The 15,965-nt window shown below is 37.8% G+C and overlaps 1 protein-coding gene across 1 annotated transcript; it reads right to left on the bottom strand.

The window, feature by feature from the left end:
* On the bottom strand, window positions 1-10,835 carry LOC144652307 (U6 snRNA phosphodiesterase 1-like). The gene is made up of 9 exons (XM_078512350.1): window positions 10,760-10,835; window positions 7,787-7,833; window positions 6,676-6,771; window positions 5,572-5,764; window positions 4,690-4,743; window positions 4,352-4,391; window positions 4,142-4,207; window positions 3,336-3,419; window positions 1-2,081 (listed from the first exon to the last, which is right to left on the bottom strand). Exons 2-9 carry the CDS (start codon window positions 7,827-7,829, stop codon window positions 1,962-1,964), a joined length of 696 nt encoding a protein of 231 aa, XP_078368476.1. The 5' UTR covers window positions 7,830-7,833; window positions 10,760-10,835; the 3' UTR covers window positions 1-1,961.
* Between the last annotated feature and the right edge of the window lie 5,130 nt (window positions 10,836-15,965).

Genomic DNA, 15,965 nt, shown 5'->3' with positions numbered 1-15,965 from the left:
AAGCGGAGTTCAGGCCCCACATAATCTGCAGGGTACTATTGATCACATAACCAAATGAAATAGTTTTTTCGGACCGATGTTTTGGCGGTCCTGGACACTTCCTTCTATGGTATAAAAAGGCTGTATATACAAAGTGTGTAATAATAGGCGGCAATGCTACTTTGCTTTGCTCAAATTTATTTGTTTAACAGTGAAAATCAGTATTTCTTGTATAAATTAGTATGTTATACATGAAGAAGGAATACTGTACATGATATACGGTCTTATACCACGAGAACATAAGTAAATACGACACACAGATAACACTCGTTGTGCGGGATAAGATAAAAGAAAAAAATTGAAAAAAGGAGTAAGACAAGTGAGAAGATATTAAAATCGAACTGAACACAGGAAAACACTGCACAGTTTATAGGCAGATCTCGCGTTAGTTCCTGAAAAGACAAAAGAAAAGAAGAATTGAGTACACGAATAAGGGAATGTAAACATTCCTTCCTGTGCTTCATAACATAAAACAGCACATGTCGATGGGAAAAACAAGTGCAAATAAACGATAGGCGGCTGTACATTTTATAACAATATCTTGTCTTCGTGGTCTGACTGAGCCCGCGATTTTCCTCCCCAAGGTCACAAAGCAACTAGCCTTTCCTCATTGCGTCATGATGACATGACTGCTTTCGGAGCGGTACTCACAAGTACTCGTGTCAGGGTGTATGAGAGCTCCAACCGATTCTAATAACTTTTGGTAGTGATTTATTAACCGTGTGGTTTGTTCTAGCTCTGAAACGACTTTGCTTTGTCTAAATGTTACTGAAATCACTGCTTTTGTGCGCATGCTCAAAATCGCATGACTGTTGTTGTGCAGGTGACGTACAAAATGTAAATAAAAAAGGAAATAATTGTTTTTGTCATGTCCCATGAAAGCGACCTTAACATTAGACAACGAGTACGAGATTTTTTACGAGCATGACATTTTTAACCTAGTACTGATGTTTTCGATTATCCCGTTTCAGAAAAATCTCGTACTGAGTCTTCTTTTCAACTGGTCAGCAACAGGGAGGAGTGCGGGCTCTGGGAACGTAACTGAACTCAGGAAATTCAAAAGTCGTACTCGTACTCTGTTTCTAACAGCTGACTAAGGTTGCTTGTAACCCGATCCGGCTTTGGAAGAGGTTGGAAAGGATACACAATACCTTCAGAAGGTTACTGTTGTCGAAAAAAAAATTAGGACTAAAATAAGTTAAGCGAGTTATTTCGAAAAAAGGTTTTTAAAAAGTTCATAACACAGTTAGGTGTCATAATCCTTATAGCGCATTAGCTTCCTCGCGACATTTTGACGTTTTTGCGCAACACAGCCTTTTTCCTTCTCTAGACTTTCTCTCCCAATCGCGAAATCCCTCTTAGGTTCATCGCTCTTCGTTTCTCGTTATTGACCTTATTGAGGTCGTGAAACAAATTGACAAAAATAGAAAAAGTCCTTGGACAGCGAAAAAATCGAAGCCGAGACCAAAGAAGAAGACAAAAGCGGAATGTTGGCCAATATGCAGGTGGGAGATCCTTCGACCGTTGCTACTTCATTTTTACGACTAAATTATTAATTCAGGAAGTTTTGTGGTTAGCCCAATGGCACTCGTTGGTCGGTCGGTCGGTCCATCATCTGTAAACTTTTCATTGCAACTCCGCTGACCAGCAGATATGCTAGTAGAAAGAGAATAGCAAGGCGGTCGTATAAAAGCGGCCGTATAAAGGAGCATGAAGGAGCATTCGAAAACTAAATTGGGTTTCACATAAGCTTCATCAACGATGGATCGATCTAAAGATTATCAGTTTTGTCAACAATGAAGCACAGAACTTACCGTGCTTTCCTGTCTGACAAGAAACTTGAAGAAGGGTGTACTAGTGTGACGACTAGCTCCATTATCAATCCAATTGAAGATCATGCCATCTGTGATTGACTTGTTTCATCATGTCGCATCCAAAGGAAACACAAAATGTTTATTTCCTATTTTACAATGCACTTCTGTCACCTCCAACACTAATGATCTGGCGATGTCTTTTTCACAAACATGAGCATCAAACACTTCCTGCAAAGAGAAACACACGACCGTCAGTACTGCTGTCAGTACAATCAGTATATTGCGGTTTGCAGTGAAATGCAAACTCTGAAAATTCAAAATCCAACTAAGGAATGCGTTTTTCGCTGCCGTCAATCATAATTACGGCAACAGTAAACGAACCATGAAAAACAGAAACAAACAAAATGGATCGAAATCTACCAATCACAATCAAGAGACGTGACCTTTTGACCAGGCTGAAGTGAACTTCTGTTTCCTGAGAGGTTCGCTAAGTTGATTGATGGCAGCAAAAAGCGTAAACCGTTGGTTCAGGATTGAATGTCAGAGTTCGCATTTCAGTGAAAACCACAATAAAAAGTGGGTGCTCGGCAAATTGTGTTGGTCCCAGGAAAATACTCTACTGGTCCCAAGTTGTGTAAACATCATTTAAGGTGTAAACATCAGTAGACATGGTTTGGACATGCTGACATAGAAACAGTCAAGTGTTTTTGGAATAACAAGTTTCAATCTTCTAATCATGGTTATTAGTTAAAATGATAAACAACTGTAATGCAACATGATAAATTTATGAATCATTAACATTTATCACATGGGTATTTTGAGATTTAAAATCATAGCCATTTCTATATTTCTTTTGTTTTTAGAATTTTTTTCTTATTTCCCGATAACACGCAATACATCAACTCTCCAAGTTAACTTTTTTTCTTAACGGCCCTTTGGCGACTATCTATTTAGGTGAAGTTGCCAAAAGAAAATTTTGGTCGCCACAATATAACCATCTGTAAATCTATGCACCAAAAAGCGTAAATGAAACAAAATTTTACCGCGAAATGTTTCCCTGGAAAAATTCAATGAAAGAAACAAAAAGAATAAAAAGATCAGTTTATAAAAACCCAGAAACTTTTCAAAGTAAATCTTTTATGTACAGAGCAGTTTTTAATTTGAATTTTCACTAATGATAGTCTGCTCATCAAGCTCTAAAGCAGTCCTCTTGTTGTCGCCAGGATGGCGACTTGTTCTACAATTTAGTCGCCAGCTCCAAAGTTCTAGTCGCCATGGCAACTAAAATGGTCGCAACTTGGAGGGTTGTACATCACAATAAACTCTGTACAATATTACTTACAGTAGACTGTTTCACAATACTTACATCGTTTAAATACCCTGTTAATTTTTGTCTCAAGTACATGTAACTTCTGGATGTTATGCCACCCCATCACTAAGCCCTCCTGGGGACCCTGTGACCAGCTTGGGTACACATATTACCTGAAGTTTAGTTTGTATGTCCTGTGTCCTCTCAGAACAGATGTTACCAAGTAACCATGCAACACTCACATGGAATGATGGATCCTACAATGTGCAAATGCACAAACATGGATGAGGTTATGTTTGAATTTCAAACCAAATCTACATCATTTGTACCTATGGCAAGTTATACCTAACTAGGAGGCAAACGTGGCCAAATGGTTTAGGGAGCTGGTGTTGTAATCTTGAGGTCCCGGTTTAAGACCTGCCCCTGCCACTAGCTGGATTTGTTTCTGGGTAGGCCCGAGTTTAAATCCTCAATCACACTTTGTATATAGCCAACTGGTCTGCCTCCTGCCACTGGGCATTTTTAACCTTGCTATGTTCATTTAAAATATTTGTTTCCTCTGTTTCAGTGGCATGCCTGTAAACTAGCTATCTCAAAGCTAACTGCATGACCATTATAACATTACATTTTTTTACATTTTTTATGTAGGAAGGTTGTCACGAAAGTGAGGGAGGAAAAAAGAGACAAAAAACAAGTAGCCCACAATCAAACAACAACAGATAGAGTTGATAGTATTCTAATTAGGGTAGATGTATTTTAATCTCAACCTGTACCAACTCTTCTTTAATTAAGCATTCTAAAAAAAGCTCTGACACACTCTCAAATGTTTATTAGATTTTTATACACTAAAAAGCTACATCTATGAAGCATATTTTTTAACTGCTTGAAACATCAAACAGATAACATAGAAAAAAAACTGTTACTGTATTAGTTTTCCTTTTTTTAGAAAAAATAAAATAAAATCAGATTTGATCAGTACCTTGTAGAATGCAGGGAGAGAAAATTCCTGAAAGATTTTATTTACTAAATCAACAATATCTTTGAACTGAAAAACAAAATAACACAATGGTTAGTTTTCAACCATACCAATATCAGGCTATCTGCGCCTGTACAGTGCATCTTCAAGAATATTTTACTTCAAACAAGCTGAATGCATCGTGTACAGTGTGACTTAAGTTTGCTATCTTACCTTCTTGTATTCTGACATGATTTTCAGTGCTACAAATGATCTGAAATACATAAAATCGGCGACATGTCACATGTTGTAAGACAAGTTTACAGCATTCAAGAGCAGAGAATGTGATAGGTTGCAAAAAAGACAAAAAAAAACAGAAATGTCTTGATTAACACCAAACTCACAAATAACATTGATAGCAATGAATATTAGTCAGTTCAAGAAGAATTGATATTTTATTAAGCTGGAAGGAAAGTTTTTATAAACACTATTAGCACTAGACCTTGCGACAAGAATATTGTTCGTTTATTTTAACACCAAGGTCAAGAATGAGTGTACATAGTCACTATTACCTTGTTTTCTCATCATTTGTGTACAATTCAGGCCATTGAAGGGCAGACACAAAACTAAAAAATGTAAAAAATGGCTGGTTGCAGTTCAAAAGTTACAAATTATGCTACGTTCAGGGCCCAGTTATTCAATGGATAACACTATCTACTGGATAAATGGCTATCCAATCGATAGCCTTGTATGTTTTGTTAACATTTATCCACTGGATAAAGTTACCCACCCTTTGAGGAACTGGGCCAAGGTAGCTAAATGTGAGTGTAACCACCATTTGTGGGTTTATTTATCCAAATAAAATTAAAAGGTTTTCGAGATAAATGGGATAAAAGGGATTAATTTTGTGAAAAGTAATTGAAATAATAATTTATTACACCAAAGCAGAGTATCATACTACCTTTGGAATAAAGGTCATCTTAAACAAATTCAGTAGTCTAACATGTGTGACATCTGTGAGTTCATTATTTCTCATAACACATCAAGTTATGTTTTGGGGTTTCCACTTTTAAAGGTTCTTAGCTATCCGGGATTTGCTAACAACCGTGAAATTTTATTACTACGGTACTTTGGGAAGGTTGCTTATTTCAGAGGGACTTTCAAAATGTACAGCGAGTATGATGCATCTAAAACTGTACACAAAAAAACAAATGTTAAATTGTTGTACCTTAAAGAATCTACAAAGTTATTTATCATTTTTTCAAACTGCTTTTGCAAAGTGCTTGGCCTAGTGTCTTGTGAATGTACACATCTTATGTAGGTAGCAATAATTTGATTATTTTCCTTAGAAATGGGTGACTTTGTGAGTACCGGTACATAAAATTTGATGAATCATCTTCTGGACATCATCGGTCTACTTTTAGAGTGTACAACATTGTTGTTTAAGTGTTTACCTGTGCACAGTGCTGAGTCCATTCCTAAGCTGCTGTACAATTGGCTCAATCCAGTAATGTCTAATGGGTACTGTTCTGGATACACTCATGTGTAACTCGTCACATGGTATCATGTGCACCTCGTGTGATGTGACAGCTGACAGACATTCAACTACTGATACCACCACCATCTCAAAATGTACACTGGCCTTAACTGTCAAGAACAAACATTATCAATTACTGATTAGCAGAATATGCACGAATATGTATGCAGGGTTGTCGAAATGATTTGAAGTAGCAGGAGATATTTTAATAGTAGACGGCTGGAGGCCCCCCATCATGCGGGGGGTCTGCGGACTAGACAGGCCCCTAGCAAGGTACAGGGGCGGTGCCCTGTTGGGGGTCCAGGATGCGAACCCCTTTTGGAGCAAAATAGATTTGAGGTTTTTACACTAAGCTAAAATTGCCTCTCCTCAAAGCAATTCTATCAATTATAAGTCCAACCTTCTCCAATATCATGCTCAGAACTGACCTACTAGCATTCGGAGTAGCCAGCACAGTATTCAGAATAGCCGGTGAAATGTGCCGGTTGTCGGCTTATTTTGACAACCCTGTGATGGTTCAACTCATAAGGATCTAGTGAGTGGAAAAAGTGCAAATAATTGAATGAACTTAGTGTGAATAGATGCCTGATCCAAACTTGCCAACTGGAATTGTGACCATTTCCCAATTATGTAAGTACCAAAAGGAGAAGCCATTGGTAATGGGGAATCAAATGCCTTCTGTAGTTGAAAATGCTTGTCATGTAGTCATTGACTGTTGCATTGTTAAGCTAAGAACTAGTCAGAGAGTTGACCTTGATTTCCAAAAAGAACTACTTATTAAAAACTGTTCAAAACTTGTGGAAACCAGACTGAAACCACACAGTTATTTCACCAGTGATATATGCTGTGGTTCAGTTTTACCCTTGCTACAATTTAATATTTTCCTATGTTTTAAATTCATCTGACATCATCATACATAATCAAACACTAAAAAGGGCAAAGTTAACCAAAATTAATAAACAACTGTAAATAATGGAACTAATAAAGGATATCAATTTTATTAATTAATTATATCACTCACATGGAATAAAGACATGCATGGCCCAGTTACCAGGAAAGTGTGAAAATGTTCTCACTCGTCCATCATGTTTAGATGGCTCATCCTCTGGCATGGAATCTAAAAAAACATTATCAAACATATAGTTAATAACATCAGCCACAAGAAGCGGTGAAGGTCGTACTCTCTAGAATAGGACATTGCATTACTAGAATGTCCCTGTATTATTGCTTGGAACAAAGCCAAGTAATTCTCAGAGTTGAAACTACTTAGTTATTCCAGGAGCCGTGTACAACTTACATACATACTATTTATTTTGCTAGATAGTCCTTTAGTCTAAGACTTGTTACTTACTAGAAAATGACCCGCAAGCCTCCATGGACAAAGTTTGAGAAGTCAGCCCATAACTGAAGAGCTGGGGATATCTTGCATGCAGGTTTATACCAGCACAGCCCATGTGCACTAATTTTTCAGGGCTAAGTTCTTTTTTTATGAAAAGGCAACATGTTCTATAGGGACCAAACTTACATGAAAGAACTAGTTTTTGAATGTTACAAAAAACCCAGAAACCTTCAGTTGTTATTTTTCTGAAACAACTCTCAAGAGCATTTGCTGCTTAAAATTGGAGAAAAAATGTAGTGTGATTTGAATGACTAAAAATTAAGTTTACAAGTTCAGAACTACTGTATAGAATTAAAGAAACAAAAAAGTGAAGTGTGTGACAATGAGAACACATAAGGCATCACCTTAAGTTTCAAGGTTAACTAAACGTTTATGAATATAAACAAATAAACAGTTCTGATAATTACATTAATTAATTACATTTACCGGTATTTATACCTTTGACAAGAGACTTGACACATTAATTTCTTTTGAGCATTTTTAAGAAACCTATACAGTCAACTCTCTCTAAAATGAACACATTAGGGACCGACTCCAATTGTCCATCTTAGAGAGGTGTCCGTCTTTAAGGAAGTTTAGTTGCAGTAAAATGACAGAAAAACGGCAGGAACGGGACCAACACCAGGTGTCCAACTTATGGAGGTGTCTGTTAAGAGAGAGTTGACTGTACTTCAAATTGTATCCCTTTAAAGGCCTAGAAATCAATAATGAGCAACAAATCTTCATTGTTTACCTTCTTTAAACATGTCAAGTACTCCACCAGGCAGTGGTAACATCTCTCTGTTCAGTAAAAACAAGACACAAACTGTCACTTAAAATAGCGAAATTCTTTTATATCAGTGAATTGTAAAAATACTTGTAACACATCAACTATGTGTTTTTAACTAATAAGATTGAGAGAAAAATGTGTGAACCTTTAATTTTATTAAAGGTAAGCTGATCACTCATATAATGTACATTAACCACTCATGAACTTTTTACTGAATAATTCAGTCTCTGGGTTATGCTAAAACAGTTAGATGGCTCGCTTTCTTTCTATAAGATTTTGATAGTTGGCTCTGGGCTTCACCAAATATAAATTAAGCCAATAGAAACCTCTAGCATGCCATCTAATTGTTAAATAGTCTTCTAATTTATTTTTAACTTTGAGCTTCCTTCATGAGTGTGGACAATATGCAAGTCAGCGAGTCATGTAAGCCAGTCATCTCAAATCCCTATAAAAAGGTTAACTGCAAGCTACCTAAACTAACTATAGAAGCTTTTATCAATTGGCTGACTGGCTCCACTAGCCCCTATAGTTATTCCAGGCATTCAGTGCTCTAATTTTTAAAATATCTTGAAATGTAAATTGTAAAGATTGTCTTTATTGTTGCTGTTTTTGCTAACCAATTTGTTATGTAGGCTAACCAGAATGGCCTGCATGGCTTGCATGACACATGAGCCATGTGTGCCAGAAATCCCAAATCCGAATTTAAAGGCTACCTGCAAGCTATCTTAGCCTACTATAAGCTCCAGATTACTATTTAGGCTAACCAATGTGTTCTTCAGGCTCACCAGAATGGCTCGCATGTCTCACTGACTCGCACATTGTTAAGACCAATCCCCTGCAATCCTTCAAACAAAGTCAGCCAGTGCAAAGTGGTCGAAAGTCGGCACTTAGGGCCATTTCATTTTACATTGTGTCTAGATACCCGGCAGCCGGGAAGTGTTTTCAAAATACTACATACCCGGCAGTCTGAAATTATTCTAGAATTTCCACGGAAAAACCAATCCAATCCTCCTCAAAACTATAGATCTTTGCTTAGAAATGCCAAGCGATTTCAATTATAGTTTTGGCTTTGTGTTTGATGAAATTTTCGAGCTTGGGCATACTACAAAATCTTGATTCTTCGACACTTAGAAAAAATTCGTACTCTGACGCCGGTGTCAACTCTTATAGAATAATTTCTACAAAAACTGAAGTTGAAACCCTGCGAGAGTATTCGATATTTGCTGAGAAATGCGAAGCGATTCTAAATAATGTTTTGCTTTTGTTGTGGACGAATTCTCTTGGCTTCGGCGTACTATAAAATCCTCGACTCACGGGCACGGTTGTTCAAAAGACTAGATACCCGGCAGTCAAAAATTCATGAATAATCAATACATTCAATATCCACAAAAATGATGGTGCCCCGGAAAATTCACGGTTCCGCGAACGTAACGTGTATTTTACCTACCTATAGAACCCCGAAAGTACCGGCGCTTTGAAAAAGTCCTAAAAAGGGATACCCTTATTAGTTACTAGGTCCAGTAGGACCCAGACCTAGATCAACAGAACCTCAACGCTATTAGGCACACGTTGCGAACTGATCTGAGAGTGGTCTCCTCACTGAGGGGACAAATCCACTGAATTTGAAAAAATCTACTTGAGTGACTATATATAGAGGAACGCTTTGTATTTCTATTTAACCGAGAGCTTCGTCGCTTCCAACGCTAAGCCGTTTAGCCCACAGAAGAACTTCGTCGCTTCCAACACTGAGTTCGTTTTGGCGCGAAAACCAAAACCACGTGCCACCTTTGTCACGCCACTTAAGTGTCACACCGGAAGTTACATCGGTGGCGGACTTTCGTCACCGAACGCTCAAACGTTTTGTAGCTATTTTGTACTACTTTGCCGAGGCAATTGTTGAGGCCTTAAGTTGGAAAATCGCTTGGTATTTCTACACCGACATCTCAGCAGGTTCAAATGGAAATTTTGATGGAAAAACGGGAAGCATTTTTGACTGCCGGGTATGTAGTCTTTGAAAAATCGTGCCCGTGAGTCACATAAAGTTCGTACAATTTGTGCAAAACCAAACTGACATTGTAAAAACTCGCTTGGTATTTCCGACCAAAAATTGAAATACTGAAATACTCTCGGAAGCTAGGTTTCAATGATCATTTTTGTGGATATTGAATGTATTGATTATTCATGAATTTTTGACTGCCGGGTATCTAGTCTTTTGAACAACCGTGCCCGTGAGTCGAGGATTTTATAGCCGAAGCCAAGAGAATTCGTCCACAACAAAAGCAAAACATTATTTAGAATCGCTTCGCATTTCTCAGCAAATATCGAATACTCTCGCAGGGTTTCAACTTCAGTTTTTGTAGAAATTATTCTATAAGAGTTGACACCGGAGTCAGAGTACGAATTTTTTCTAAGTGTCGAAGAATCAAGATTTTGTAGTATGCCCAAGCTCGAAAATTTTCTCAAACACAAAGCCAAAACTATAATTGAAATCGCTTGGCATTTCTAAGCAAAGATCTATAGTTTTGAGGAGGATTGGATTGGTTTTTCCGTGGAAATTCTAGAATAATTTCAGACTGCCGGGTATGTAGTATTTTGAAAACACTTCCCGGCTGCCGGGTATCTAGACACAATGTTCATTTTATACCCCATTTTGATAGTCATTTCTGAGGGGGTAGCCCTGTTGGCATTTTTTGATCTTTCGAACATTTCTGAAGGGGTTAGGGAAAAGTTGGCTTTTTTCTGAAGTTTTTTCTGAAGGGGTTTCGAAAATTCGGGGGGGACGACTTACCTCATTAAGGAAGGGGGGGGGATATGAAATGAAATCGCCCTTAATACCGAGTATGCAGTTGAGGCCTACAGTTTATACTGACCAACTACAGCTTCAAAATGTGTCGGAGTATTGCACTTAGAAGAGCTTTATAAACTTCATAAGCTTACCTTTCCGTCTTGCTATCTTTCTCACTGCAGTCCCCACAACTATCGCAAGCTTCGTGCGAATTTCCTTTCCCTAAGGATTTAAGAGGCTCCGACGGAGAATATGGAGAATCGTTGGACAGGCTGGGAAAATCGAAAATCTTGAAACTTTGCCCGAAGGACACCTTTGGGGAACTATGTTCGAAAATATTATTCTCATCTTCTGGGAATTTATGGTTTTCGAGAAATTAAGAAAAAACGAAAATAACGGTTTTTAGCTCATTAAATATGCAAAAAATATACGTAAAAATGGCAAAGTTCTCGATATTCCTATAAGAGCAATTTTCAATGCTTTGAATCGAAATAAACGTAGAATAATAGCTTTATTTTTCTTCTTTCAAGCAACAGGCACTTTTAATTTTTTCTAGCTATCTTAAGATTTTCATCGCCTTTTAAAATATTGCTCTATCAAGCACTTCGGGAAACGGCAAAAATTGAGAAACTTTAGAGGCCGAAAAAGCACCTTGATATGTCCGATAGCGAGTCAAACTAAACACTGTGCAAAAGCTCTATGTCTCTACTATTATAATATCAAATAAAAAATCTGGGTACTCGAGATTCACACCGATAAGAAACGAAAGTTCACGACGTATTCGTGCGTAATTTGCATATTCTTATTTTGAAAGACGTCCCCCGCTAAGAGATCTGCTTCGCTTTATTTCCATTTGGAAGAAATGATTTGCACAAAATAAAGCAAGTTTAAACTCGCTTTTATTTTTTTTTCGTCTTATGCCTATACTTAGGTTATATAGGGGTTCAGAAAGAAGAAAATAGTAAAAATTATCGACTGAGTTCCTCATTGCGTGACCTGTGTCACGTGCATGTTCTGAAATTTTTTGTCAAAGATCGGAGGAAAGATTATTAGTTTGTTTAGATTCTGGCACTTCAAAATTTAAGAAGTAAACAGTTAGATCATTTCATTCACTTACCTGAAATTGGGAATGATATAAATATTTTATTTACTCACGTTACTTAAGTCAAAAATAGAACGCATGCATGTAGTAAGGAATTATTAATTAACTTGGAAGTTTACTTTTTACATTGTGTCTAGATACCCGGCAGCCGGGAAGTGTTTTCAAAATACTACATACCCGGCAGTCTGAAATTATTCTAGAATTTCCACGGAAAAACCAATCCAATCCTCCTCAAAACTATAGATCTTTGCTTAGAAATGCCAAGCGATTTCAATTATAGTTTTGGCTTTGTGTTTGAGAAAATTTTCGAGCTTGGGCATACTACAAAATCTTGATTCTTCGACACTTAGAAAAAATTCGTACTCTGACTCCGGTGTCAACTCTTATAGAATAATTTCTACAAAAACTGAAGTTGAAACCCTGCGAGAGTATTCGATATTTGCTGAGAAATGCGAAGCGATTCTAAATAATGTTTTGCTTTTGTTGTGGACGAATTCTCTTGGCTTCGGCTATAAAATCCTCGACTCACGGGCACGGTTGTTCAAAAGACTAGATACCCGGCAGTCAAAAATTCATGAATAATCAATACATTCAATATCCACAAAAATGATCATTGAAACCTAGCTTCCGAGAGTATTTCAGTATTTCAATTTTTGGTCGGAAATACCAAGCGAGTTTTTACAATGTCAGTTTGGTTTTGCACAAATTGTACGAACTTTATGTGACTCACGGGCACGATTTTTCAAAGACTACATACCCGGCAGTCAAAAATGCTTCCCGTTTTTCCATCAAAATTTCCATTTGAACCTGCTGAGATGTCGGTGTAGAAATACCAAGCGATTTTCCAACTTAAGGCCTCAACAATTGCCTCGGCAAAGTAGTACAAAATAGCTACAAAACGTTTGAGCGTTCGGTGACGAAAGTCCGCCACCGATGTAACTTCCGGTGTGACACTTAAGTGGCGTGACAAAGGTGGCACGTGGTTTTGGTTTTCGCGCCAAAACGAACTCAGTGTTGGAAGCGACGAAGTTCTTCTGTGGGCTAAACGGCTTAGCGTTGGAAGCGACGAAGCTCTCGGTTAAATAGAAATACAAAGCGTTCCTCTATATATAGTCACTCAAGTAGATTTTTTCAAATTCAGTGGATTTGTCCCCTCAGTGAGGAGACCACTCTCAGATCAGTTCGCAACGTGTGCCTAATAGCGTTGAGGTTCTGTTGATCTAGGTCTGGGTCCTACTGGACCTAGTAACTAATAAGGGTATCCCTTTTTAGGACTTTTTCAAAGCGCCGGTACTTTCGGGGTTCTATAGGTAGGTAAAATACACGTTACGTTCGCGGAACCGTGAATTTTCCGGGGCACCATCATTTTTGTGGATATTGAATGTATTGATTATTCATGAATTTTTGACTGCCGGGTATCTAGTCTTTTGAACAACCGTGCCCGTGAGTCGAGGATTTTATAGTACGCCGAAGCCAAGAGAATTCGTCCACAACAAAAGCAAAACATTATTTAGAATCGCTTCGCATTTCTCAGCAAATATCGAATACTCTCGCAGGGTTTCAACTTCAGTTTTTGTAGAAATTATTCTATAAGAGTTGACACCGGCGTCAGAGTACGAATTTTTTCTAAGTGTCGAAGAATCAAGATTTTGTAGTATGCCCAAGCTCGAAAATTTCATCAAACACAAAGCCAAAACTATAATTGAAATCGCTTGGCATTTCTAAGCAAAGATCTATAGTTTTGAGGAGGATTGGATTGGTTTTTCCGTGGAAATTCTAGAATAATTTCAGACTGCCGGGTATGTAGTATTTTGAAAACACTTCCCGGCTGCCGGGTATCTAGACACAATGTACTTTTTAGTGTACATAAATGTACACAAATATTAAAACTGTCATGTACATATATCGCCGTTGCCAAAAGTTCCCTATCTTGTTTTACAATAACTATAAAGAAAGTCTTTGATCGTGCAAAATCCATTCATTCCGTCAGATCACAAAATTAAATTAAACTTTCCTTTGAGAAACCGAACACGTACACAGCGACAGGACATTTAACATGAAAGCAAGAACTTTCTCGGCTAAAATTCAAAACTATAATGTCCCTTTGCAGTTTTGCCTCTCTTGTTGGTGGGGCTTGTGGCCCAAGCCCACACAAGACTGTGACCGTGATGTCAAAGCACATTTAAAGTATTGTAACATCTTGACCAATACGGACAGCATTGATAACGAAAAAAAATTGTTGCTTACCCGTGCAGGTAAGGTTAAATGAATATTTTTTTCTTGGAATCACACTACTGTATAACTAAACTGTGAATTGATACAAGCTGACCTATCCGATACATCTGGGGATTTTCGTAGGGCAAGAATGCCAAGAATACATGACGATTTGCCCAAAGCACAGAAATACGCTCGGTATTCGCTGGCGAACTGGGAAGACAAAATGTTCTGTACCAACTGAAGTTGCGGGTCACAAGTCCTCCTTTACCCGGGGTGACCGAGGAATAGATAGCAAAGAAATCTTGGTTTGTGTTTAAAGAAACGGGCATGCTTGTTCCAGCAAGTTTAAGTTGCAATCCGTACGTTTTCATCCGAGCCATCCGCAGCCAAAGATGCGCGTAAACAGCTTAACAGCTTCAATGCTCTTATATATAAAATGGACTATTATTTTTAGGTTTCCTGCGACACAAATTTTAATTTAGGGCTGTTCAAAAATCTGGTAAAATCCGTGACATATATATAGTCGCTTTGGATAATTAGTTTAACTGTAGTCACTGACTTCTCATTCGCTAAGAGCCTAGAGTAAATTATAATTCTGGGAATCGACGCAACATACAGATTATTCACTAATCTTCTAACAGGTCAGTGAATAATCTGTAGGTTGCATTGATGTCCAGAATTAACTGAATACAAGAAAAGATTGCGAGACATGTGCATGTGACATTCCAACGTAATTTTATTAAAATGAGCCAATCAGAGGGAGATCGCTCGTCCTTCGCTCGAGCTCACGTGTCACTTCGTTCGCAGAATGGTAATTTCTAGCGGCTGCCGGCGTTGCAAGTTACAAATAAAAATTGCGGACGTGTGACTCTCCTTCGTCAAATTGCAATGATTTTAGTCATCATCGTTGCGTTACAAGTTTTAAGGAAAATAGCCCCGTGAAACATGTCCTTAATCAGTAGGTTACGCCGATTCCCAGAATTAATAGATAGAGCAATATTTTAAAAGGCCATGAAAATCTTAAAATAGCTAGAAAAAATTAAAAGTGTATGTTGCTTGAAAGAAGAAAGATAAAGCTATTATTCTACGTTTATTTCGATTCAAAGCATTGAAAATTGCTCTTATAGGAATATCGAGAACTTTGCCATTTTTACGTATATTTTTTGCATATTTAATGAGCTAAAAACCGTTATTTTCGTTTTTTCTTACTTTCTCGAAAACCAAAAATTCCCAGAAGATGAGAATAATATTTTCGAAGATAGTTCCCCAAAGGTGTTCTTCAGGCAAAGTTTCAAGATTTTCGATTTTCCCAGCCTGTCCAACGATTCTCCATATTCTCCGTCGGAGCCTCTTAATTGTTTTCTTTTCTTTTTCAACCAAGTCTTCTTTATCACTGCTTGAGTTATCAGACTCATCGGATGCGTAAGATGACAACAATTGCGATAAACCATCTTGTTTTATGGACATCTTTTCTCCTCAAATCTCAAATTACCGTCATTTGTCCGCCATTTTGAAATTGGACCCATTCTAGTTACCAGAGCAGTAGCTGCTCCTTCAACTAAGTTATTTTCTTTACCAGTCTCTCGCCGTCTTTGCCTATGGAATCCTTGGAATGCCTCAGAAAAAGAATCGAATATAATGGAAGTTTCTGGGGCAGTAAATCATTTTCCATTGCCTTTTTATTCACATAGCGCGTACATTCCAGTCTCTTTAGCTTCACTGTGTTTTGATACAAATTTTCGTCAGCTACACGTATAGAATTAGAATAACAGGAAATTGAAAGTGAAAGGTCAAACTCAAAATCCCTCTAGATAGTATCACATTCCTCACGCAGGCTTTGTTGTTCAATCGTTGTTGGGGCCACAGCCCGTTTCTTCGCCAAGGGATTTACTTTATTTAACCTGAAGACGTTTCCTTTTACTCTGGACAGGCCTTATGAGAGAAGATTATCCGACATATCTAACTATGGACATATCAAAGGTTTGCTTTTCCTATTTTACTCATGCTCGCGCCATTGATGCATGAGAAGCTATGATAAA

This window comes from Oculina patagonica, chromosome 4 (genome assembly GCF_052425735.1).
Source record: "Oculina patagonica isolate OP01 chromosome 4, crgOcupat, whole genome shotgun sequence".
In the NCBI taxonomy this organism is placed as follows: Eukaryota; Metazoa; Cnidaria; class Anthozoa; order Scleractinia; family Oculinidae; genus Oculina; species Oculina patagonica.
The sequence above is the reverse complement of the archived record's forward strand: the minus strand, read 5'-3'. Positions and strand labels throughout refer to the sequence as shown.

Excerpts from the sequence above, each read along its gene's own strand:
- LOC144652307 (XM_078512350.1), bottom strand. The coding sequence starts at position 7,829 with ATGTTACCACTGCCTGGTGGAGTACTTGACATGTTTAAAGAAG. Across the intron at positions 5,765-6,675 it reads CATGCATGTCTTTATTCCAT|TTAAGGCCAGTGTACATTTT; the intron begins GTGAGTGATATA and ends TGTTCTTGACAG. Across the intron at positions 4,392-4,689 it reads ACAAATGATGAGAAAACAAG|ATCATTTGTAGCACTGAAAA; the intron begins GTAATAGTGACT and ends TATGTATTTCAG.